This window comes from Pipra filicauda, unplaced genomic scaffold, assembly GCF_003945595.2.
Source record: "Pipra filicauda isolate LSUMZ 115617 unplaced genomic scaffold, ASM394559v2 scaffold1_size10287979_pilon, whole genome shotgun sequence".
Lineage (NCBI taxonomy): Eukaryota > Metazoa > Chordata > Aves > Passeriformes > Pipridae > Pipra > Pipra filicauda.
In genome coordinates, this window is record NW_024104310.1 from 3750532 (window position 1) to 3776608 (window position 26077).

The following is a 26077-nucleotide window of genomic DNA, read 5'->3' on the forward strand; positions in this document are numbered from 1 at the left end:
CAGAGGTCTTTTCCAACTTAATTGATTCTGTGATTCTGTTTGTCTAGTCCCATGCCAGGACATGTTCTGTGGGATCAAAAATGCAGTGGTTGGGGCAGAGAGCTGCAGGGTGCCCAGCAAGTAGTTATTGGCCTGCAGCATGGTTCCCCCAGTATGGACTGAAGAAAAAGTCATTTTCTTTAGTATTTAAAAACAGGCATTTATATAAAACATGTGGGCGCATCTGTAAGTGTATGTTAGGGACCGTGTGGCTACTTTGTGTGTTAGTAGGTCTTTACTGCAGAGCTCTATATACTCTTGGTAGCTTCCTAGTAAGTCAAGGTCTGTAAATAATTGCTGTGCTCTAATGATCTTGGGTTTGTATCCCAGGATGATCATTAAGACAGAGTAGATTGACCTAAAATACAGCCATTCAATTTATATCCTACATATGCATACCATGGAGCAGAAACTTGTGTTTCCTCCCTCTCTCTCTCTGGCGAGTTTCCTCTGGAATCCTATGACTTGTCCTGCCTAAATTCATTGATGTGGAAAGAGAAACTCCTCCTCTTTCCCTCTTTGAAGTTGGTCTAAAAAAAGAAAATGGTTTCATTAAAATTAATTGTAGGTTTGGGGCAACTAATAGCACAAGCAAGTTCCTGAAAGAGGATACCTCAAGTACCCTAGCGTGAGAGGTGCTGCACGTTAAGGATGTGTTACTCAGCCTCCTTAACCTCCCACTTTCAAGGCGCTGCCAATTCCGCCCTTTCCTTGGCCTGGCCTCTCCTATAGCTTAACTTCTTCCTCAGTTCCCTTAATTTTCTTCCTCTCTTTTGTCTTTCTTTAATAATCTTCAGCTTTCTTACCTTTTTCTCACAGACATTTTTTAGAAGATGCACTGAGTTGAACAACAAACAACGCACATATTTTTTTGTGGAGGCTTGCCAATGTATTTATCATCTGTATAGTCTGGAGAAGGCACTGTGTGTGAGCAAAGGTTAACCCTGCTAGCAGTGTTCCACATACATAATTATGATGCTAAGGAAAAGGAAGTCCTGTAGTGAGTCCAAGTCCCTGCACATTTCAGAATGTCATTTGTGACATACTTTGGACCATTTTGAACAACGTAGGAGAGGTAGCAAACATAAAACCTTTAAACAAGGGAGTCAGTGTGTCTGGATCATATCAACAGAAAAGGATTTGTATGAACTAGTAAACACTGAAGCCTAAGGTGAATGTTTGTCCTGAAACTTTATAATGAAAGTTTTGCCACTGACTTCAGTAAGCAGATAGTCATTACACTGCAGATAATAAACAGAAAATGCATCTTGTCTCTTGACACCTTGAGACAAGTTCAACTCATCAGCTTCTAATGCTGTGGCAGCTGGTTTTCGTAAAGGTGCTACTTGTCTCTTTAAAAACCGACTGAAGAGGAGCTACTGGGCAGCACAGTTCTGCAACAGTTACTGCCTTTTGGATGAGAAATAAAAAGTAGTCCTGCCCAATTTTAGCAATTGCCAAATTCACACTACCGTGTCCTGCAGTGTTTTAATCCTACTGCCAGTAACAAATTCTTAAAATTGTTGTCCTAAACTCCACCCGAGTGTCAGCTGGTTTGATTCAGATAATGCTTAAACTTGATGAACGCGTGCAGCTGAGAGATCCCTTCTATGTGCACACGGGAACGCGAGGGGCTGTAGGAGAGGGGTTCAGGGATGCCCCCGCCGGGGCAGGAGACGAGCGCTGGCCAGGGTTACGGCCAGGCCGGGACAGGGCGGCGCTGGCCGTCCTCTGCCGGGAAACCGAAATAGAAACCGCGACCGGGGCCGGCCCGGTCCCCCGCCCTCGGCGAGGGGCGGGCGGTGCTACCTGCGCCCTTCCCCGCCCCCGGGAGTTTCCCGCGGGACGCGGCCGAGCGGCGCTGGGAGCGGGCGGACCGGCGGCGAGCGCTCTCCTGGCGGCCCGAGGGTGAGCGGGGAGGGGCTGGGGGGGGTCGAGACAGGAGGGGGCAGCGCTGGGAGAGGCGCCGGGATCCCTGGCGGGATGGAGCTGGACGGGACGGGGCTGCGCTGCCGGGGCGGAGGTGGTCGGGTCCCGCTCCGCTCGCCCCCAGCTCGGCCGGCGGGCGGAGGGCTGGGGCTGCAGTGCTGTCCTGGGGTCGGTCTCTGTCCGCCCTCGGCCTCCCGAGCCCCGCCGTGTGTCCGCGGGGGTCACTGGGTCTGCGGCACCTGCGCTGTCCCCGGGGGCTGCAGGGCAGGAAGGGGCTGGAGCTGGAGCTGGGCTCTGCCGCTGGCAGCGCTGGGGGAGTTGGGGATTTTCTTCTTCCAAGTGAACATGTTCAATGCTGTCGAAATTGAGGTTGTTGACATTTCTTGTTCCTTAACAGTAGAACTTTTCTTCCAGTGGGATTGTGTTTTTCGAAGTCTGTCGATAAGTTTTCTTAAAGGCACATAAGGACTTTTTTCATCGCTGATGGGAAATGACTTGTCACTTAGATCAAAACATTGTTCCCTAAAAGCAGCAGGAGAGATCTTTATTATGGGTGTATGATTGTGTTGAGCCAGTCTATGTGGTTTTTGGCTAGTTTTTTTCATTTTGGGTTTTGGGGGGTTTTGTCCGTTTGTTTGTGTTTTTTTTTTATTTTATTTTTATTGTAGATTTTTTTAAATTTTCTGCTTTGTTGATCCTTGACACTCAGAAAGTCCCACAGAGGCTCAGAATTCTGGTATCCAATTACTCTTATTTAATATGATGGATATAGGTATGCTCTCAGGCAGCACACTTCTCAGGCAAAAGGGGTTGAAAAGCTGTGCATGATAAATAGAGAAATAAACCTTTGGCTTGCAAATTACTCATGTGATGATGTTGAAATATTGGCAGAACTGGAGAAAGAGTCTTGTGCTTTAGCAACTGACTTAAGTGCTTGCATATAGTTTTATTTTTCTACTGCAGGTAAGACCAGTTTTTTAGCTGAGAATCTAAGTAAAACCTGCTTAGTGATGTAATTTTTTCGTGAGCCTGGGTTATATAGAATGGTTAAAATATTATGTGAGTGCTCACCACTGATACTAGTACAGAATTTTAGGGATAAAAGGAGGAGTGAATTCTGTGTTGGTAAATTGACACCTTTTTTGCCAGTGGTGGAAATATAATACTAAATTGCTGCATAATTTAAAAAATCAGCTTTTATAGTCTAGATAGTGCTTTCATTATGTAAACATTTACTGTTTAGAATTTGCTAAATATAGGGAAAAATAGAATCATAAAATCGTTTAGGTTGGAAAAGACCTGTAAGATTGTTGAGTCCAACCTTTAACCTGGCACCACTGAGCCCACCACTAAACCGTGTCCCAAAGTGCAGTTATGTCTACCTGTCTTTTAAATCCCCCCAGGGATGGTGACTCCACCACTTCCCTGGGCAGCCTGTTTCAGTGTTTGACAACCCTTTCGGTAAAGAAATTTTTCCTAATATCCAGTGTAAATTGCTCCTGGCACAACTTGAGACAATTTCCCCATGTCCCATCATTTGTTATTTTGGAGAAGAGACTGACCTCCACCTCTCTACCGCTTCCTTTCAGGTAGTTGTGAAGATGAAGGGTTTGCAGCTTTTCTCAAGCACTAAAAGCACAGAACTGAGAATATGCAGGTTGTAGTCACTTTTTCTAGTTATTCAGAGCTTTTTGGGTAGTAGTGAAACTGCCAAGAATATTAGTAGTATTTTGCTGTAGTTTGGGGATATTTTGAGGAACAGAGCAGAGCTGGCACTTACAGAAAGTTACATTTGGTCTAATCTGTACAGATGCCATGTACATGAAAATGCTATCAGAGAGTAAATTAGTTTAATTGTGGTATGTACTTGTCTTTATCCACAAAAGACCAGAGCATCTAGAGGCTCATGTTTTTCTTCAGGAAGTCCCTCAGGACTAGTTTGTAGCTTTACCTGACTTTACACATGTTGTCTCTCAGTTCCTTTTATGACTGCACTGTTTCTTTTCTTTCCACCCCTGCTAATTCAGCACCAAAAAAGCACAACGAATAGAAGTCATGCAGTGGGGAAAAGTAGAAATCTCCTTTATAATAAAGAGTAATCACTTTCAGGCTTTGTTAACAGCCTATAGCTTGGTCATGGAGCAGGAAGATGGGGTGATAGGGGTTAGGAAACACCCATATCATCTTTTACTTTTTGTGTAGGTTGGAAAACCTGATCTCTCTGAGCATCCCGGATACAAAGCCTGTGTCCTTTCTGATTGACTAGTGCTAGTGACCACAAGGTTTCCAACCTGGCTGCCCTAATGCTGGGGGTGCAGGTTGACTGGAGTCTGGGTGAACTGGTGTAGAGTGCTGGTGAAAGTCACTCTGTCCACCTTGGGGCAATGGGGGGGCACAGTACTGCTCTGCCACCGTCACTCTCAGGGTTTGGGTATGAGTTGGAAAAGGAACAGACACTCTCCTTGCCTTTTCTGATGCTGCATCTGCTGTCCTGTCCTGCCTTTTGAATTTTCAGCACGTGGTCTGAATTCTTTGCCAAGTCAGACACGTCATTTTACTTGGTTTCCCTCGCATTAGAGCTGACGTAAATACTCTAACCCATGAGAAATATGCGCCACAAAGCTTCCACCTCCTTGCGGTGCGGTAAGAAAGATAGTGATCATAACCAGAAACTGTACCTGGGTAAATGGCATTGCTTCATGGCCTCAGGGACCGAGTCTGCTGCTTGTCCTTGAGATAAGGTTGTGTTTGCTGCTTTTCTTTTTTCCTTTTTTTTCTTCTTACTTTTTAAGTGTCTTTTAGTCTGGTTGTTATCTCTTGCCCAAAATAGATGGTTACAGTGGATTATGAAAAAGGGAAATGAGAGCTCTCTGAAGAGACCATGCTCTGCTTAGTTCTGCTAAAGGAAAAGGAGATTCTTCTCTCTTTGCTATAAACAAGCATGAGGCAGAGAGAATAAAACTCGGGACCTAACCATGGAAAAACTATTTTTCACTACTACTTGGAAATCTGGATGATGATACAGTAGCTTGATTCTTTTTTGAGCTGTCATCTTTTTCTGCAGAAAAATCCCCTGTTATCTCAGCCTTGTGATTACTAGTTTTTCTTTCCGTGAAGCAAATGATCTATGTAAGTACAAACCAGTCCTTCTGCTTGAGCTGGTGTGCGATGTCTTTATTTGTTTTGCTTTTTTAATAGACTGACACAGAACGCTGCGAAATTATCATCGGAGGTAAATACAAGTTCAAAAAACATGACGACTTCAGGGATTATATTGAGACGTTTTTAATGGTTTTGAGTGATGTAACCAGGTTAAATACGGGGTAAGTGCTCTAGACATTTATGTGTTGAAAACTGTTTGTGTCAGTATTTTAATGACTGACTATGCATACATTTTTAATTTGAAGAAGTAACTCTCTCCGACATAAAGCAGAAGTCTGGGATAGGAGGGGACTTTTTGGGATAACGAACCCAGTTTCCTATAAATCCACTTCAGCAAAATAGTTGTAATAGTAACCTAAAAAGTTATTTTTATGACTAGTGGGAGCAGAACAAACTACTGGAAACTGCTTCAAAAGCTCATTGCTTTTATGATTACTCAATTTCTGACTTTCTTCTGAAACTGGTGAAAATTTTAGTTTGAGTCTAGTTCTGATCAGTTATTTACAAAAACAATATAGGTTGTGTATCTTAGGTGGAGGCTTACTTGTGCTTTGTACAATGATATTAACAGATGCTCCATGACCTCTCCTTCTTTCTGGATACATCACATAAATTGCCAGTAAAAAGTTGGACATAAACTAATTGAGAATGTTAATATCTCTATCATTCCTTTCCAAACAGTGAATTCCTTCATTTGTATTAAAGGATGAATATCCATCACCGTGGTGTATCCTTACTGTACCAGTTCCTCTAATGAAAAGCTTTATCATAATAAATTACAAGAATGAATGATAGGGGAGGTTCACTAATAACTTCTAAATACATTTCACTAGCAAAGACTTTTCTATTTTTTCTTCACCCAGGCCACTAGTTATGATTTTCTTCATAATTTTAATTTAATAATTTAATTTTCTTCATTAATTTTAAATCTAACTGTATAATGATGAGCTGTTGATCACCCTCATCACTTCTTTTCATTCTTAGTTTCGTAAAACAAATTTATGTGAAAAGTGTTTTCAGGTTTGTTTCTTTTTTTTTTTTTCAGGAGTGGTTTTACAAAGTGGACAGTAATGGAGTATATGAGCACAGGTAGTGATAGCAAAGAGGAAATTGACTTTTTGCTAACTGATCTAAATATGTCTAAGGTGATAGACATCATGGAAAACCTTGAAGACATCGCAGTCTATGAAGACAGCTTATTAACAATGTGTGAAGAGGCAAATCAAAATGATGAACGTTCGGAATCTTTACTGTTTTGTGAAAGGGAGGTTTCTTTTATGTCCTCTGTCAAATACGGGACTGTGGAAGACCTGCTGGCTTTTGCAAATCAGGTGTCTAACACTGCAAAACAATTTAAAGGATGCAGACAACAAGAATCTGGAATCCTTTTGAATATGGTATGTCCATTTTCTTTTTACTTGACATTTAGTAGAAATAAAGAATTAGAAGGTTTTAATGAATGTAAATAAAGATCACCCCAGTCCCAGGGATAAAAGTCAGGCTGTGGTTTCTTATGCAACCCTGGGGCTGGAGGGAAGCTCTGAGACCACCAAGCCTAGCCCCTGCAGTCTCAGGGACCTATGGAGAAAGATCTGTTCTTCAGGAGGATCCACTTTATGTTACCTCTTGGTTATTCCTGGAGATTAGAATATATTTCCCAGTATTGAATACAAACTTGAGACCAGCAGTAAAAAGGCAAAATACACAACTCACTGTGCTTTCAGTACTTAAAGGGGGCTTATAAAATTCACAACTCGTATAAAAAAGAGGGAGAGTGACTTTTTACAAGGGCATGTAGTGATTGGATGAGGAGGAATGGTTTTGAACTAAAGGAGGAGAGATTTAGATTAGATGTTAGGGAGAAATTCTTTACTCCAAGGGTGGTAAGGCACTGGAACAGACTACCCAGAGAAGCTGTGGATGCCCCATCCCTGGAAGTGTTCAAGGCCAGATAGGATGGGGCTCTGAGCAACTTGATCTAGTGGGTGGCATCCCCATGGCAGGGGAGTTGGAACTAGATGACCTTAAAGGTCTCTTCCAAACCAAGCCTTTTTTATGATTCTGTGAACTATGATGTTTTACAGGTTTGGGAGACAGTAAGGGTCTTCCAGTGCCTTGTGTTCATGCAGTAAAAAGAGTTCATTATGCAAACTCCCAAAAATAAAGATATAAGATCTATTGATATAGTTACTAAATTCACTCTATCTGCATAAAATGTTAATAATAGTAACATAATGAGAAAAAGCACATAGTATCAAGTGTGGTTTTAAGAATTACAATATTATGTAATATCTCACACTAGTAAATTCAAGTATAGATGTGTTGTTTTGAGATGTGTTCACTTTTTCCCTAAAATTATTTGTGCTCTACAAGCATCTTTGGATATTAGTGTCATTTGACTTCTGTTTAAGATCAGTTGCTCTAGAAACAATCAATTATGAAATGGAAGTTTGTTCATATATGGTTGTGCTGCTGCTACATTTTCTTAAGATGTTCCACTTCTGTCATCTTAAATATCTTGTATGTATTATGTTTTATATGTGAACACTGGTTGCTGAGGCTTACTGGTTGCTGAGGTGTAAAATAGCACAGGGTATTGCTTTATTCCGATTTGGAGGGAGTATTGCAGTATTGCAAAACAATCACTTTTCAACTCTGTACCATTGAAATGACACTTAGTAATATTAAATGTTTCCTATACTTAGGGTAGACACTGTTCTACATACCCATGGTTGTTTTGCTTGCACATTGTTTCTACAGATGCATACAATTGTTATGAACCAAGTACTATTAGGTCCACGTGATCCCATTAAGCAACTGAGGGCTGGAGGCAGGCTGCATGCATTTCAGCAGGGGCATCTACATTGTAAATACCTACAGCATTTTAGTTAGGATCAGGAATGTTTCTGATTGCCTGGTGACCCTCACTGACTGCATCCGTGGCTCACATCACAAAGGGTCTTAAAGTGCACAAGCTGGATTTCTTTGAGTTGAAACTAAACTGAAGGATGCATTGCAGCCACAAAGTAGCATTCACAGGGCCCGGCTGGGAACTAGTGATGAAAGCCTCCTGGAAATGTGAATAGTGTCGTGGTTGTTGCTCTCTAGCTCTGCAAATCCACTCTACTCAGACTACTGTCCTTTCCAGGAAAAGGTGTAACCCATGGTGGATTAGAAAGTCTCAACCCCTTGAAATGCAGAAGGCAAGCAAGATGTACAGATTGCTAGAGGTGTACGGATTGCTTTACAATAAGTACAGGGAGGGCTCATTCTCTATATCCTAAGCAAAATACTGTTTATTAAAAGACATCCCCCCTGCCGCCAAAGGTTAAGAACTTATCCTCCCCAAATTTAGGAACTTCAAAGAATTAATTTATTTCATGTAGATACTAATCACAAATGACAATTTTAGGAGTCAAGAAAATACTTTCCTAATTGAAAAACATGAAGGTAGGTTAAGCATGAAAGACTGTGTGTGTTACATCTGAAAAAGAAATCTAAACCAAATAATCTTAATATGCTGTTATCTTAAAAAGGGTAACTGAAGAGCTGAATATGAGGCCATGTGACAGACATGAAGTGATAAATATCCTTGATCTGATTTTATATCTCCTCAAGAATCTTGATAAAGTAGCAGTAAACAGGTTAATGACATTCCAAATACTGACAATACCATGTATCTCTGAATTAATTAGAAGAATATTAATGGAAAACATTATTAATTCTTTAGCTGAGAGATTAAGAGACTGAAGAAATAACATCAGACCTCAGGCAGTACTCACACGGCTGTAGTTAGGTGTTTGGTCCCTCTCTCTGTCACATGCAGAGTGAGGGAGCTGACTCAAAGAAAGATTTAGAGCGAGATACTGACTTAGGTGCCCTGAATTGCTTCCTGGAGAAGCCCTCCTTGCCTAGCTGATGATACAAAAGAGCAAAAGCTCCCAGCATTACCCACATAAAGCAGTGTCACTCCTGCTCTTTTTTTTTTTCCTTTAAACTATGGTATAAAACTAGAGGAAAGTGGCTGGTAAAATCACGGCAGGCTTCTTCAACCTTTTACTAACCAGCAGAAACTCTGATACAAGATGGAAAATTAAAATGTGCTCCCCTAGCAGTACATGTGATATTAGGAAATGCTGAAACTCTTGCTCACATTGTATAAGATAAGTTGTGAGTAACAGGTATGTGGCACAACAAGTTAACAGATTACAGGAAGGACAAACATGTGCAGGTAAATCTAATAACAAGAGGTGGGGAATTGCATTAACCCAGCTGCTGTTGTTGTTTCAAGACAATTAATTGCAACTTACACTTTGAAAGTTAGTCACTGGAGAGAAACGTGGATGCTTGGTCTGTGAATGAGTGCCACACCTCACATGCTGTTCCCATTTGATGTTTCTAAATAAAGACTGCTGAGCAGTCATGCAAATATATAAGTGATATATTAATTTTTTTTCCCACTACATGTATAAAATTAATTAGGTTTGAAATAGTTTTAACTTCATTGTGATTTTTTAATTATTTATTTAACTCCACAGATCACACCCAAGAATGGGCGCTATCAGATTGACTCAGATGTGCTCCTGTTTCCATGGAAGCTGACTTACAGGAACATTGGCTCTGATTTTATTCCTCGGGGAGCTTTTGGGAAGGTGTACTTAGCCCAAGACAGAGAAACCAAGAAACGAATGGCATGCAAACTGGTATGTTAGTTCGGTAATTTTATCTCTGAGCAAATATTGTACGATGTAATGCATAGAGTATATTTTCAAATATGTCTGCATCAAAGTCCACTGTTGGCTGATGATCATCTTGGTTTTGTTGGCCTACACAAGGTAGGAAAAATGCGCATTTTTAACTGTTAACTTGTTTTAATTTTTTGGCTCTGAGACTGCAAAAGTTTCTGAGTTTTGAAAGTATTTGTAAGTATATGTAACTGACACATGGGCTGTAGTGTGGGAGTAGATTTTCTGCTTGTGCTGCTGTACTCACATGGTAGAATATCAGTGTGAGATCAAGTCCCTGCTGATGGTGTTAGCAAAACCCTGTTGCTGCAGATGGTTTTACGCTCTTGTCCTTTAACTAAGATTTTCTTTACTCCAGTGCCATTAAAGTCCCTGAGAGCTCAGTACACACAACTCTTACTGTGTTTTGGGCACTGAGTTAAGGTTGAGACATGTCTCAAGAAAACCGCTGAGCACTGCCCTACTTTTATGCAAGCCAACATTTTCTTTCAGCTTTGCCTTTTAGCATAGTATTCTGAATGGAGCAGTAAATATTCAGGGCTGTAAAAGCTCAGCTAGGTCATTGCTCTATGTCCCCCAGCTCATGAATAAGTACTTGTATTACTTTTGTGTGGAAGAGTTGGGGAGGCAGCTGTATGTCCTTCTCTTGCAGCCAGTGTGTCCATTTGAGGACAGATTGAGTTTGCTGCTCCTGCATAACCCACTGCAGAATTAAAGCATCATAATGTTTCTGAAAACACAAACAATATTTTGCTTTGAAATAAAAAACTCTTACTTGGTTCACAGACATGAATCTGAGGGAAGGAGAATAAAAAGGGTGGTAGTAGATTTTCTGCGTGTAAGCAAACACTGCTTTCATTGTTTTAGCAATCTGCCATCAGTACTTTTTGAAGAAATAAAGTGCTGCTGGGTGCTCACTTTAAAGCAGGTTTGATTTCTCACAAGCCATAAAACAGTGCTGATAAGAACTGAATTGAGGTCAGTAATGGTCCTGAGCATGGTTAGTCTGCAGACTATGCTGAGCATGGCAAGCACTGATCCACCTGTCAGGTGGGTGTATACTTCTGGTAGAGCAGATGAGACTGCACAAAGCTAATGGAGAAAGCAGTGGGAATTTTATCTCCTTCACCGGGAAGTTTGCATAAAGCTTTTGCATAACCACTGGATTTTGACGGGAATAACTCTTGCTACATTGCTTTTTCTGGAAGATTGCACTTTTTATTTGGGCATGATTCCAAAATCTCTCTCAGCTTTTAACAGGATGTCTGTCAACTGCAAAGGAAGAAAAGTCACAGGATCAAAGTAAAGCTCTGCATTTTAACAAGTTGATAGGAGTGCTTTGCTACTTTCTTTCATATTAATCAGTAGCATAACTAGTGTTAGTATGGGTAACTTGTTTTTTGAACTGCTCTTCTGTGGTTTTGTTTCAATGTCCTAGGTCCCAGTGGAACAGTTCAAACCATCAGATGTTGAAATACAGGCATGTTTCCGTCACGAAAACATTGCTGAATTATATGGCGCTATTTTGTGGGATGAGACAATCCATCTCTTTATGGAAGCCGGAGAGGGAGGATCTGTCATGGAAAAGCTGGAAAGTTGTGGTCCTATGAGAGAATTTGAAATCATTTGGGTGACAAAGCATATTCTGAAAGGACTTGACTTTCTCCACTCCAAGAGGATTATCCACCATGATATCAAACGTACGTCTGTGCGATTCCTTGGGGTACTTTTGGGTCCAGGCTGGGCTGGGACCCTGATGGAGAGCCTGGGACTAAGCTGGGGCACATAGCTTCATGTTTCTGGGAGGGAGGGATAATGCTGAACAAGTGGCAAGATCAGGTTCTGGAGGTAATAGTTATTTACATTATTTATTAATTCACTTCAGTGAGGAGGATAATTAGAATGTCATAGATACTTTGCCGTTTGTGAGAAACTCAATTTAAATAAAAACCTAAAGAGTGAAATTATCAGTCTGTGTTAAGACAGAAGTTTCCAGCTTTCCATGTATATTCATCCTGAGTGTTTCCGTGCTCACCTTTGGCTTGCACCTTCTTTTAAGTTTTACATTTCTACATGGCTGTTCCTCAGTTTGTGACACTTTGGAACTAAATACATAATTTGTGCTGTTTTTTTTTTCTTTCAACAATTACAGCAAATTTTAGTATATATTTGCTTTTAAAATATATATATTTAATAAAAAGAATATTTAAACATATTTAAATCTAGATTAAATACACTAATATTAAATTGCTTAAAAATTACATTTTAATTCATTAAATTTAATTTAATATTAAATGCTGTTTCTCCCAGCACAACCTCAGCCTACAGACAGGTATTTCTAGTAACAGTGCCTCTAATAAAGATGTATCTCTGTGAGTTTATTTACTTAAACTTGAGGGTTTGAAATAGAAATATTCAAACTGAAGCATTATAATAGACAGTTGACAGAAGATGATTATCAGGAATTGCTAGATTTTTATCTCGGTTTTGCACTTTTTTTAAAATTTAATATGGGTCAGCACTTTAGATGTCACAACCTCGGAGGCTTACAACTATAAAACTGCTTAATTTTACCCTTAATTATTCTTTCTCACTTATAGTAAGAATCTTTCCCGTGGGTTTATTGTAATTGGCAGTAACAATAACTTCAATTAAAAGGTCTAAAAAACAAACCAGTCCAAAGCCTACTGCACCTAGATAGTAGATAGGAGAGCCAGTCCATTTTGAATGCAATGGATATGAGTGTGTTTCTATTTTCTCAGCCTTTTCCTGTGTTGCTGAATGCAGGGCAGGTGATGAGGCAGAGGTCCTCCAGGGCTGATGGTTGCCAAGTGCCTGGGGGTGAGCTGGGAGGCCTGGGCCTGAAATGGCAGCCATGCCCACTGCCTGGCAAGGCAGCCTCCACTCCAGGGAGCAGAGGTGTTTTCCCTTGCCAGGTGGAATCAATAGAAAAGGCTGTTTCCCAAACACCTCTCATTTCTTCCTCACTCCATCTGCTGCTATTGAGCTGCTATTGAGTCTGTCCCAGTGATACAGAAGGAGGTGGGGATTTTATTGAGAGGAAAAACTGCCCTGAGCCAAGAAAGGGAGAAGGACATTCTGGCTCTTGGGAGGTGTTCAGTGCTGCTACTCGTTTTAACCCTTGGTTGGAGAGCAGTTAAACCGTGAGGCTGTTTGGTGGAGGGAACTTCAGTCCAAAACAAACTAGGGCTGGGTTGAATCCCAGACAGGCAGCAGAGCCTGCTGCCCTGTGGCAGTGTGGCCCTCTGCACTGTCTGTTATGGGATGTTTAAAATCCATGTCTTCAAAGGTATCCTTAAAACTACAGACTTAGGTAGTTTTGTAGCACTGGTAAGCATTGCTTCAGGAGTTGGTACCGCAGAAATTAAACTTGTGTCTTCCCACTGGATGGTCATGGTGGGCACTGTCAAGATGGAAAATGGCCTACAGTTTCCTCTGGGAGACAATGTGTTTCTGTTGTGTAATTTGGAGACTTTTTTTTACCACATCTTCTGAAACAGCAAACAGGAATTTCTCCAGGCTCTCACAGAGCACTACATTCATAAATATTTGATCAGAAATAAAGCTGCAAACAAAACCTCGGAGTACAAATTTGTGCCTTAGGCAGAGTTCTGTGAATGAAAGTGAATTAAGCAGATACTGCTGCAGTTCAGTGGAAGTTTGGAACATTTGGTCTTTCATTATTTTTGCAGCTGTAGCCTGTTCTCCACTGTCACACTGAGCTGCTCTCGCTGACCAGTGCAGGAGACTGGTGTGGCTGCTGTGGAGGGGCCTGAGTTATTCTGTTTCTGTCTTCACTTAAATTGGTAGTGTAGAGACACCTCTTAGTGACCAACAGCTGTGCTGTTCATAGCCAGACCTGCACAGCATGCCCTCCACCTTGGAGACCATTAAGTATTTTGAGAGTACTGTGCTGAGATGCCTACCAGTCTTCCACTTTCCTCCTTTACCCTCAGCTTTTTCTCCCTCTCTTTTTTCCTTTTTTTTATTTTAAGCTACGAAAATGACCGTTGATTCTTCTTTTACATAAACCAGTCCAGTTTGATTTGAAGATATGATTTAAAATTGGACCAAATGACTACCAGATCTGTTTTGGCTAGAAGGGCTATTGGCTGTAGAGACTGGTTGTGCTAATCTCTCTTCCTTTTCAGGCCAGCATCTGAATGAAACAGGCATGTTGTGAAATAAATGCCAGTGCTAGAAATTAAATGTTGTCAATTTTGTTTTTGTTTTAGCAAGCAACATTGTCTTTATGTCAACTAAGGCTGTTTTGGTGGATTTTGGCCTAAGTGTTCAAATGACTGAAGACGTTTACTATCCCAAAGACCTTAGGGGAACAGAGGTAAGAAGCTGGAGGGAGAGAAGCTCTTACCTTGTATTACTCTTGTGGTTGTGATACTTAGGCTCATATTCGAAGCTTGAGGGTTAGAAGTGTGGATAAAAGAGTTATTATAAAATTTACAGAAAAGTTACAAACATTAATATGGTCTCAATGATATTGTTCTTTTCAACTTGCTGAATGGAGAACCAAGTGTTAGGCTTTGAAAGCCATATCACTTTCTCTGCAGTCCCATTTGTTAGCAGTTATTCACTGAAGTCAAACAGTACTCTGGGGAGGGTTGTTTGCTGCTGGTCAGAGACACTTCAAACAGGAATTTGTTCTTTGCTCTAGCAAAGATTTCTTCTGAGATACCCACTACGGACTGGGGTGACCTACTCAACACAGTGCTTTGACTCCTCCATCAAGACTGCAGAAATTACAGATATCTGTGTTTCATCTCTTAGCATTTCTAAGCTCTGTTCGCCATCTACCTGTAACTTTTTGGTTCTTCAAGGGTTATGTGTGGCACAGTTGATTATTAGCTGATAAATTTGCTTTTAGGCATAACAGGGATGGAGGTGGGGGCCTTTTAAATGTTCTCAGTGACTTTGAGTGTGCACAGAGGTCCTGCACACCACTTGGGCTGCATTCATGCCAAAGTGTTTCCAGGGCTGGAGCTTTAACAAACAACCAAGCAGCAAGAATTAGGTTGGATAGCTGCTGCAGATGTGGCTTCGCGTGCTCTCTGTTGCTGGAGGAGATTGTTTACAGGAAACCTCAGCTGAAATGTTGGCACTTAACCACTTTGATAGTCTACCACATGTGTAAAGAGGAGATACTTGTGTAACTGACAAAGAGCATTTCGCTCCTTGGAAGGGTAGGATAAATTAAGATTTCACAGAAGGTCAGGCTTGTTTATTTTCAAGATAATTGAGGAAACACTTGAATGTTTTTTTTCACTGGCCTTCTAGTCAGGGGAGGTAAGAGCTTAAAATGCTTACTGAACTGGAAGCAGCACGCTTTCTGATGTTTAATGTATATGCTTTGTTGGTTTTTTACTTTGGTTTGGTTTGGGGTTTTTTGTTTGTTTAAGGGGATTTTGGGTGCTGTTAATGAAATAAGAACAATGAGTTGGAAGCCTTGGTAGGGTATTTCCCAAGGATGGAGATTTGTGTAAACAGGAAATTTCCAGGTTTGTGGAGCAGACTGTTGATGATCAGTTCCTGGGTCTTGGAGGGCAGGTGAAGTTCATGTTGGTAAGAACAAATGAAAAGTGAACAACACTTCTCTGTTTTCACTTTACCAAGTGACAAACACTTAGCCTTTCATTTAGCAGGAGGAAAATGATTCTGCGCAGTCGAGCACCTGCAGTCATGTCCACAGAAAGCTGATAATCCCCACAACCCTGAAATATGGTTGTGTTTGGTGTTTAGTGTCTCAGGGGAGCAGTAGCTAGTCCTTGGCAGTGGCAGTCCTGCCACAGCACTGCAGGCCAGAAGTGAGGTTGGAGAGAGAGCACTGGGAAAAGGGGATTTTCAGACACCAATCAAAGACTTATAGACTAGGATTCATGATGTTCCTATAGGCTTTTCTGCTCACAGTCTTCCTTCTAGGCAACTTCCTCTCCACAGTGCCTAGTCCAGTCCCCCATAAATGCCTTTTGTAGTCTGGATTTCTTGATCTTATTTTTTTTTTTGAAAGTAAGGTCTTGACTCTCCAAAGTCCTCCCACATTTTGCATACATCTATTATGCAGCCTTAAGAAGTGGTGCAGTTGTTCAAGAGTGCTGTTTCTTCATACAGTTGTGATTAGGACTGTCACTGCCATGCAGCATCGTGCCTGAGAGCTGGCTGGTTTCTTTTACATCTGGTATTGGCAGGGAGTTGTGTCCTTGAGGGAAGCGGCAGGTGGAGTTATCTTTCTTCTGTGTGTGTTCTCCTCTGGGAGTTAGGATCTTTGTTCATTTCTATAGCAAAGGAAGTCTGAATATAGTGAATCTTCATTGTGTTTGTGAAAATGAGTAGTTACAGTTTGGGCCAAAATGATTGAAAGGTAGTTAAATTTTGTTTAGTTTGTGTATTGTGAAAAACCTGGTGTTTCTGCTTTTGTGTACAAGTCATACAGCACAATAAACTGTGGTTGTGATGAAACTGCTCTGCAGGAAATACTTTTGGTAGGCAGTTGCTACACTTTCTGTTATGCCTCTGTCACTTTGTTAAAAGATGTAAGCTTCAGTTTATCACTATTTGAGGGGAGGAAAAAGTTATCTGCTAAAGTTTGAGTGTGGAAGGTGTGATTCATTTTTAGGAATGCTAAACCAAAACTAGCCCAGCATGAATAAAGGACTGGTTTTTAGCTGGGCTGTGTCTTGGTCTGACTGGCAGGCAAGTGCCAGCCCAGCAGTCAGAAGGAATGAAAATGGGAAGGTATCCATGGCTTTGGGCTGTCTGCTTTGGTGACAACAGAGTCTTAGACCAGTCTAAAATCAGGTGCACATATCATTTCTGCATTTTGTCCCTGTGCAATCCAGGTGCATCCTGACCATTTTCACACTTTAACTGCAGACAGGATCTTGTACCAGCATCCTTTTTCCCCTCATAAAGGCAGCTGCTTTTTGTTTATATAGATTTCACTCAAGTTGTGCTGTATTTGCCAAAGACTTTTTTTTTACGAGATGAGAAATTCTGTCCTTTGCTCCTTATGAGACTTAAAGGTAGAGGTGCAGTCACACTGAGATTCTGTCTTAGCCCTGAGGAAAGCAGTGGATAGGAGTCAGTAGCAGCTGCAGACACTTGTTGAACCTTTGCACACACTTCCAGTCAGAAGTTCTGTTTGCAGATTTGGTATGTGATTTACTGGGAAATATTCCTTGGAATTTGCGTGAGCCCTGCAGCCGTTCTCGATCTGTGCTAATAAGTAGTTGAACCATGTGGTGATGACTTAACTTCCTGCCCTTGTGTCAGTTAATGACTTTTAATGTGATTCTTTGTGACAGGATGACTTGAACTAATTAAAGTTTGTTTGACTCCTTTAGAGGGAAATTGGCTGAGGGAAAAGGTAGAAACCAGAAGCAAATACTGTGGCTTGCTAACCTAGTGTGCCGTGGGCTGTGCCCACGTTGTGTTGAAATCTGCTCCCTGATCCAGTGGCGGTGGCAGAAATGTGCAGGCAGCTCCTGCCAGCCATGGGGTGTGCCTCCTGCATCCTGTCTGTCTGGTTCTCCTCCAGCAGCACTCCGAACTGCTTGGAGCTGGCAGGAGCTTCCCAGCAGGTCCTTCTTCAGTCTTGACAAATTCGAATGTTTCAGTGAAATGTTTGAATGAAAACTGTATTTTGGTTTAGACAAGATTCAAATTTTTGGTTTGAAAAAAGGATAGAAGAGGGATGCTTGTGCTAGGTGCTCTGGGGGGTAATCTGGTGGAAAGGGCATGCAACAGGGCTTAAGGGACCTGACTTTTAATTTATACTTTGCCTAGACCTGGCTTGTTCCTCATTATCCCATTTCTTAGGATAATGCTTCAATATGCAGGTTATTGGATAAGAAGATGAGTAAGGAAGTCGGGAGGCTGTTTATCTGTCAGTTCTGTTTAGAAGATTGTATGGTATCCAGTGTAACAGGGATTTGAAGAGTGGACTCCTACCCACACCTCAATAGCTGTCAGTGCAGGTCTCCCTCTCTCTTTAGCCAAGTGCACACCCATGTTGTTCATGTAGAATGGAGCAATGCCAGCAGTGCCCCACAAACCAAACCGGCACTCCTTTTGCTGTGGAGGGATGAGGTTTCTGCTGCCCAGCTGAAAGAAGCAGAGCCATGGTTTGAACAGTTCAGCCAAGTCCCATAGCTGCTGAGCTGTGGTCTGTCTGGGGAGGGCAGACTTGGAATATGAGTTCGTCCAGGTGCTATATCTTTGACTGTGGTATTGTGCAGAGCACAAAAATCTCATTCCCCAGATGGTGCTTGGTCTTTAGGCTTCAGGTACTATTGACATGCATCCATTTAGAGGGGGGTTTCTCAAAATGTCACAATCACAAAATGTCACAATTAATCTTTGCTTGTTGTTTTCCCTTAATGACTAATCTTTGTTTTTACTATTCTCCACAGATTTACATGAGCCCTGAAGTTATCCTCTGCAGAGGCCACACAACAAAAGCAGACATCTACAGCATGGGAGCTACAATCATTCATATGCAAACGGGAATCCCACCCTGGGTGAACAGATATCCTCGTTCTGCATATCCATCCTACCTCTACATTGTAAGTGTCCTTAGCAAAACCGTAGCTCAGTTTCAGTTGAAGAGTTTCCTGTACTCGTGTTGGGAAAACTCCAGTCATATAAAAACTACCAAAATATTTGTCAGAGAGATGATATCATCTTTTTTGCTTTGGGGGAGGGAGGGAAGAGGTGGGTTTTGATCATTTAGGGGAAAATAGAGGCTGAGCTGGAGTCATCTCTGTGATTTGTGTTGCAATTTACAGACCGTGGGTTTACTGCAAGGACAGGGTTAGAACAGTGTGAGACTTGATTGAAACAAGCCCATCTGTCTTTTACTTGTCTGTTTTGCTTAGAAGTTGCAGTTAAAAACTGGAACCTGGCAAAATTTGATCTCTGGTTCTTCCAGTGTGGCACAGAAACCTGGTGATTTGCATTGCACTGGATTTTAGGCTGCTTGAAGTTTCTTGGAGTTTTTAAATTCATTATAAAATCTGATTTTATGAAGGTGGATTTTGTGCGGTTGCATGTTCTTTTCTAATTGATCAGCTCAACTTAGGGAGGTGATGAGTTGTAATTGGGGAATTCCCAGACCACTCATGTGGTTATCTGTGACTTCCTCTTCCATTGTTTTTGGAATAACTGTTTCAGTGGTCTTTTTTGCATTCCAACAGATACACAAGCAAGCTCCCCCCTTAGAGGACATTGCTGAAGACTGCAGCACTTCCATGAGAGAGTTGCTAGAAGCAGCTCTGGAAAGGAATCCTAATCACAGGCTGTCTGCAGCCGACTTACTGAAACACGAAGCCTTGCACCCACCCCCAGAGGAGCAGCCACGGTGCCAGAGTCTGGACTCGGCATTGTTTGAAAGGAAAAGACTACTCGCGAGGAAGGAGCTGCAGTTGCCAGAAAACATTACAGGTAATGGTATCAGGCTTGCTTACCTTGCAGGTTTAGATTTTACTTCGCATCAAATCTTGATTTGAGTGAGTGTTAAGAAGCCAACGAAACTCAAAACGCATCTGGAAAGAGACCAGTGAAAATCCCAATCGGATGAGATCAGACCCAGAGGTCATTAAGTGATCTGTAAAACGCCCATCGACTTCAATGGGTAGGAACTCAGCCTGAATTCTGCAGCTCCGGAAGGACTGGCTCTTGAAAAAGCCCTGGCAATCATTCAAGGCACTTCATGAAGTATAGATCGTTGTCCCAAATTGCCTTAATTTGCCACAGTACTAGAGATGTTTTATAGATACTAGTGATTTGTCAACAACAGCAAAGTCCAACAGACACCACCACCAAATCTTTTTGCCTCCTTAAGGAAAAAGATGCACGCAAAGCCATACTAAGGTTGCTGAGCGTCAGCAGTAAAAACCCTTTTGTTTTAAAAACAAAAATGACCGTAGGATAGAACACAGTTGCCCTTGTGCATTAGTAAGTGCTTTATGAGGATAATACACGAACCAGGTAGGAAACTCAGTGTGCCCTTGGATTGTATCAAGACCAAGGGAGATTTAGTGCCAGCAACCTGTGAACAAGCTTCAAAATTATTTTCTTCTACTTATAAAATACATTAGGAGGGTTCTGACAAAAGACCTGGAAAGAGTCACCCCAGATAAGGGGTTTATTTAATTGGGATAAGTATTTGAAAAGATATCTATGCAAAGTTTTAGGTTCTGTAATGCATGATTGTTGCAACAAATTTACTTAACATTTAAATCAATCATAGTCTTTGAATTTAGAATGGCGTTGTACCTTCTGGATTTTGCCTTGAGGTTGCATAATCCTTTGACAGGCTCAGACCATCTGAATCAATTGTTTTGAACACGAAAAAAATATTTGACCATTAAACTACAACTTTAGTGTAGGTGCTTGAGATTCCAAGATACTCATTATACAAGTATTCAGGGGAATTCTGCTATTGCAAACCAGGTCTGGTTTCTTCAGACACTGACTTAAAAGACCTAAAGAAACTGAGACTGACAGTCCCATATTCGTTCTGTATTATCACACCCAGACAAAGATGATGTCATCTGTTTAGATGAAAATTGCCCTATGATGAAGCAGAATTTTCAGCTGGCAGAAAGTTAGCAGGTTTTTTCCTTGTACCAAACTCTCCTTTATCACTATAGCTCCGTGGATGAGGAAGCTGTCCCAGCTGATGGAGGCTTTTTTTTGAAATAGTTGAATGCACTTGCTGTTTTCACTTGCTAACTGCTTACCTCTCTTTACCCTAGAGTTGGTTTGTTATTCTTCGTGAGGTTTGATTTATGTTGTCCTTAAAAATAAAATTTTCTAAACCACAGATTAGTAAAATCAAATAATAGGCCAATTATTCCAGTAATACCTACAGTCATGAAAATAAACTGCTGTAGCTATTTGTGCAATAATGACGTGCTTTCTCTTTTTCCTTTTTAGATTCCTCATTGTGTAACGGGAGCATAGAAGAGTCAGACCTGCTAAAGAGGCAAAGATCACTCTACATAGACCTTGGAGCTTTAGCTGGTTACTTCAATATTGTTAGGGGACCACCAGCCTTAGAATATGACTGACTCGGTAACATTTTATGTTGACGGGTCAGAAATGGACCTCTACCTCTTAAAATTTGATTTTAAGACTTGATTTTCAAATTTGTACATAAAACTATTGCCATTGTAGGCTGTCAAATGTGAATAGTGTTTAATTGCACAGATGATTAAGCTAAACCCTTAGGGGCTCTGATAAGCTGATCCCAAGCAACGGTACTTGTGCGGCTGCTGGTTGACCGACAAGAAGATGGCAAAAAGAACACTGCTAGGAATGTCTTAATCCAGGATATCTTCCTGTGCTGGGCCTTGCACTTTTATAAAACTTATAATATATGCTTGCAAATAATGTCATGAAAAAATATAATAATAATTGAGCATGTGGGCTATAAGATTCAGTCTCTCTGAGCTGTCCTTAGAGCAAACCCTCCCCCACCCCCCAAAAAAAATCTTTGATTTAGCCGGTCAAAGACTGGTTCAGTCTTGTTCTCTCTTTAAGATTTGGCCATCTCTGGTCATTCTTGTTGGAAATCAGGGCATCCCTTAAGCTGAGCTAATTTCTACCAGCTGTCTCTGGAGTCAAAGCATCACTTGATTACAGATTTGTGTGAACTTTGCATCTTCCCTGGGCTGCGGAGCTAAGCAGGTTGCTGTCCATTTCTCTGTGGGTGGAGGGAATCCTTCACTGGCTGTATTGGCTAGCTTTGGGAGTAGCACAGCAAGCTGGCCCTGGCAAAACATGGCAGTGATTCCACCTGCTTCCTCTGTTACAGCTATTGCAAGGATATTTATGATAGTTTTCAAGGGTAGATCGAATGTTATTCCCTATTGCAAAGTAACAATGGGCAGGCTCCACACTCTTGCTTTTTAATACTTTAAAATTGTACACATGTATAATTGCTGTGAGTGCTACAGTTTGGAAAGCGTGTCATTAGTGACAAGCAGTGTTTATGTTCCTATGGAAATGGAATTATATTGTTTTTGCTGTGCCTCATACATTTGAAACATGATGTTTTGGATGATAGTAAAACTATGTAAACTGCATAGTTCTGTACATCCCATGGGATGAGAACGTAAACTTTTATAAAACTCTCTTTGATGCTTAGGATGACTCTTTATAAGCATTTGTGTTTAATGGCATACTGTGTATGTTGTACACTGAATCTGTTCTGAAGCACGGTCTCTTTTTCATGTGTCTGTTATTTAATGCTGTTCCTGTCTAACACATGATCTTAAACAGATGATTTCTAGTTTGATACTGATATTGTCATATGAATAAATCCAGCTCAGTGCCTTGAGACATAGTCACTCTGTTCCTTCATCTTTGAAAACAGTGGGGGCTGTGACTATATTTGGGCCAATCTCCCCTACTATGGTCCAGGTACGCTACAGGCATCATTCCATGTATTGGCAAGTTGGGTGAAGGTGATTGTTGATGGATGTTTGGACTCTGGTAATAGATGATAAGTGTTTCTGATAAAATCTTATTCTCACACCCCAGTGATCCTTATGGACTGCCTGGATGTTGCACAGTGGTTGTGTACAACATGCAGTGATTCAGTCCTGATGTTAATTGCTGCAAAAATTTCTCCTGGGAATAACCCACTTGCTCCAGTGCTTTGTGCAAATTCTCTAGGTGACTAGCTGCTTGGTATTTATACTGACTGTAGTGATCAGGATATTCAGGGATCAGATTTTCAGTGCAGCTGACTTAAAGAAAACATGATCTAGTGGTTTGGATGCTCACCTGTGCTTTGAGAGACCTGGTTTCAATTTTCGGATCTTTTGCTGATAGCTTTTGACCTCTAAGGAGATTCATAAAATTAGTAGGAAGCAGTTTTTCAGGTAACTGGAGGTGGGTTTATGATCTCTTCCCCAGTTTCCCTTCAATAAAACTCAGGCGTTTATTCTCAGCAAATAATGCATGTGTGTTTTGCAAATGCTTATCAAGTGCCTGTGTAGTTCAACAATGAGATCCATGTCAAAATTACAGGCTGCTACAGGGGACTTCTACCTTTGCTTAAAAAACCTTACATTGATTTTTCCTCTTATTGTTTTCTGTTATGCCATTCTCCTTTCCCCCACGAAGTTAAATGATTTACCATAGAAATCTGTCTATGGGGACACTATTTAATATAGACACTATTTAATATTTGCATTAGTATATTGCTGTTATATATCTGCTCAGTAAGAAAGTAATAACTAATCAGATTATCCAAAATAATTACAGTTTATATATTGCCAGACATAAATGATAAGGGTTGGCTGAGTGAATCAATAGCTCTTTATAGACACATCCACATGCCTAAAAAGTGTGAGAGCTTCATGATAAATATCACTTCAGAGAACTGCTACACAATCAACAAGTAGCTGTTTAGGCACACCAAACACCAAGCATTGCTCTCGGCTCTGTGATCTTTTTAATAGCTGAGGACTGTTTTTCAGGTGAGCCTCAGGCTGCAGCTAAGCAGGGATTTCTCTCTGGAGCAGTACGTCATATCCCAAGCATATCACATCCCTCAAGCGTATCCCACAGTGGTTGATCCCTGTGTTGTGTAGGTTCACCTGTTTGTGCCAACACCTGGGGAATGAGGTCAGGGAAATGAACTGGGTTAGAAATATCCTGGGAGGGGAAAGATTATTTCTCTAATCTGGTTGCCTGAGCAGCTGTGTACTTGGAGCAACGGAGTCTGGAGGTGAGGAGGAGGGAATGAAAATGGGTGGTGAGAAAATGCTGCCGGTATAAGCCCTAGGGGGACGGCTGGTCAGCACTGAGCTCGATTTTGCAAATGGTTTGCCTCTGTTCGTGTTGATTTCTGGTGTGTAGTTTCATTTTCTCTTGGGGGAATACTGAGAGTCAGACTAACTGCAAAGGAAAATACAAATGTGTGGCCCTTGGCCAAGAATTAGTCCCTTTGTTGGGACATTGGGGAAGGAAGTGTGTTGCTCTTCTGGCTAAATGGCAGGAGCAAAGAAGCAGTTGAGGAAGAGTCACTGGAGACATGACCCTGCTGCAGCTGGGAAGGCCAAACTGGTTGATTGGACGGCCTGGGATGTAGGGAGCTGCATGGTGCTGTGTATGGCCAAAACTGGGAAGGCTGGAAATAGCTTCCCTTAGGGCTACACTAGCTGCTTCCAAGGCAGGCTCAGATACCATGGAGAAAGACTTTGCTTCCTATGCTTCGCTTTGCATCCCATACACAGGGACTTTGCAAATTCCCAGTAAGGGAGCACCAAAGCACTTTCTGGAGCCTGAGCAACCTTTTCTTTCCTTACAGGAAAGGCCCAGCAAGGTCCATTTCTAAAACTGTCACCATCCATAGCTAATCATTCGGGCAAAGGGAAAACAAGTCCTTTATAAACAGTGTGTGCTGACCAAACTCAGCAACGCCCAAAAAATTCCAGCTGGACCTTGGGAGTGGCTCATTATAGTCCCATGGGCACACTCGTGCTGCTTCAGGCTGGTCACCAGATACAGCCATGCTGACAGATACTGGGACATGGTGACTCACCAGGAAGGAGGTGAACTGCTGTGACAACCACGCGCCTTTGCTCACCTGCAAGGTTTTATGCAACCTCCTGGCGAGGCAGCAGCATGTGCCACCTGAGCAGTGGGGAGGAATGGCCACAGCATCAGTTCAGAAGAAGGTGGGTTTGTCTGGAGAGAAGCTGTCAGAGGGAGGAGAGCCAGGGATGCTCCCCAAGTGAGGTGTACAGAGAAAATGGATGCACGTGGCTGACCCTCATCAAAGCTACGTGCAATGGCAGCCTCACGCTCACCCGTAAGTCTGACGCACACATGCTGACTGATGCCCAGCCCACCACCAAGAAGCAATTGACCCCTTCTGAACAACACCCCCCAGTTCATATATTAAGCTTGATTTTCTATGGTGTAGAACATCCCTTGGCCCACTTAGAGCGAGCTCTCCTGGCTATGCTCCCTCCCAGCTTTTTGTGCACCTCCTCACTGGCAGAGCATGAGACACTGGGAAGTCCTTGACTGAGTGTAAGCACTACTTAGCAACAACCAAAACATCAGTGTGTTATCAACATCATTCTCATTCTAAATCCAAAACACAGCACTGTACCAGCTACTAAGAAGAAAACTAACTCTATCCCAGCTGAAACCAGGATACCTTCCCCCTGAAAAAAAGAAAACAAAACACTGTTTGCCCAAAGAGGAAATCTGCCATATTAGTGCGTGAATTTCCAGTGTTAGTCTTTTCCTTTTGTCAACTCTTCTCTTGCCTTTTTAAATTGCAAGTGAACAGGAGCTGCTGTGTATGATCTGGATACATGTAAGCTCATGGCAGAGCTGACTTTGAGCACAGCCTGTGCCTGTATCACAGTGTCACTGTGGATGATCCTTCAGGAGCCTTTATTCACCTGTGGTATAAAAATCCCCTCTAACCATTGAGCTGTTGTGCCTCATTTTTGTGCATAATGACAGTAGTTTCTAAGCCTGACCTGGTGTCCCCATATAGCTTCCCATGAACAGCTTCCCTCCTACCTCACAGTATCTGCCCTCGCTCTGCAACACTGTCTGGTCCCCACGAGTCACTGTCTGCCCAGCACATCCCACAGTACCAGCCAGCCTGGTGGCCCTCTGGTACAGTTGCAGGGGACTTTACAGGAGGCTGACACTATGGCTGTGCCCCAGCACTGGGCCATCAGCCTCCTGGATGTCTTCTGTCAGTAGTGGCACAGGTGGAGCTGTTTGGGGACCGCTGGCTCCTTCGCCCATTGAGCTCCTGGGCGGGAGGGAGTGGTTTTCAACTGCTGTCCTGAGCAGGGCCAGGAGCATGGCCATGCCCTGGGGATGACAACAGCCCAGTGGCACTGTGCTCCCATCCCCAAGATGCCGATGGCCTAAGGACAATCTGGATCCCTGGGAGCTATGGGGCTGGGCACTGCAAGGACCATGGCTGTGCTTTCTGGCATACAGAGATGGTAAGACCTGGGAAGCCAGCAAAGGCTTCCACTAAGGGATGTGCTTGAAATAGGGTCTAAAACCCCATATAAAAATGACTGGTCTAACTGGCTCCCTGCTCACCCTGCAGACTCACTGAGGAGGGACACATACGCTGCATCCATGTGGGTTTGAGTGTAGGTGGTTTTGAAAGA

At 42.1% G+C, this 26077-nt stretch overlaps 1 protein-coding gene across 1 annotated transcript; it reads left to right on the forward strand.

Annotated features, from left to right (window-relative positions):
- Positions 1-1853: 1853 nt before the first annotated feature.
- Positions 1854-22251, forward strand: MAP3K8 (mitogen-activated protein kinase kinase kinase 8). Its single transcript, XM_027717461.2, has 9 exons — positions 1854-1947; positions 5167-5291; positions 6176-6527; positions 9669-9833; positions 11314-11575; positions 14132-14238; positions 18320-18472; positions 19103-19349; positions 20847-22251. Exons 2-9 carry the CDS (start codon positions 5257-5259, stop codon positions 20978-20980), a joined length of 1455 nt encoding a protein of 484 aa, XP_027573262.1. The 5' UTR covers positions 1854-1947; positions 5167-5256; the 3' UTR covers positions 20981-22251.
- The last annotated feature ends 3826 nt before the right edge of the window (positions 22252-26077 follow it).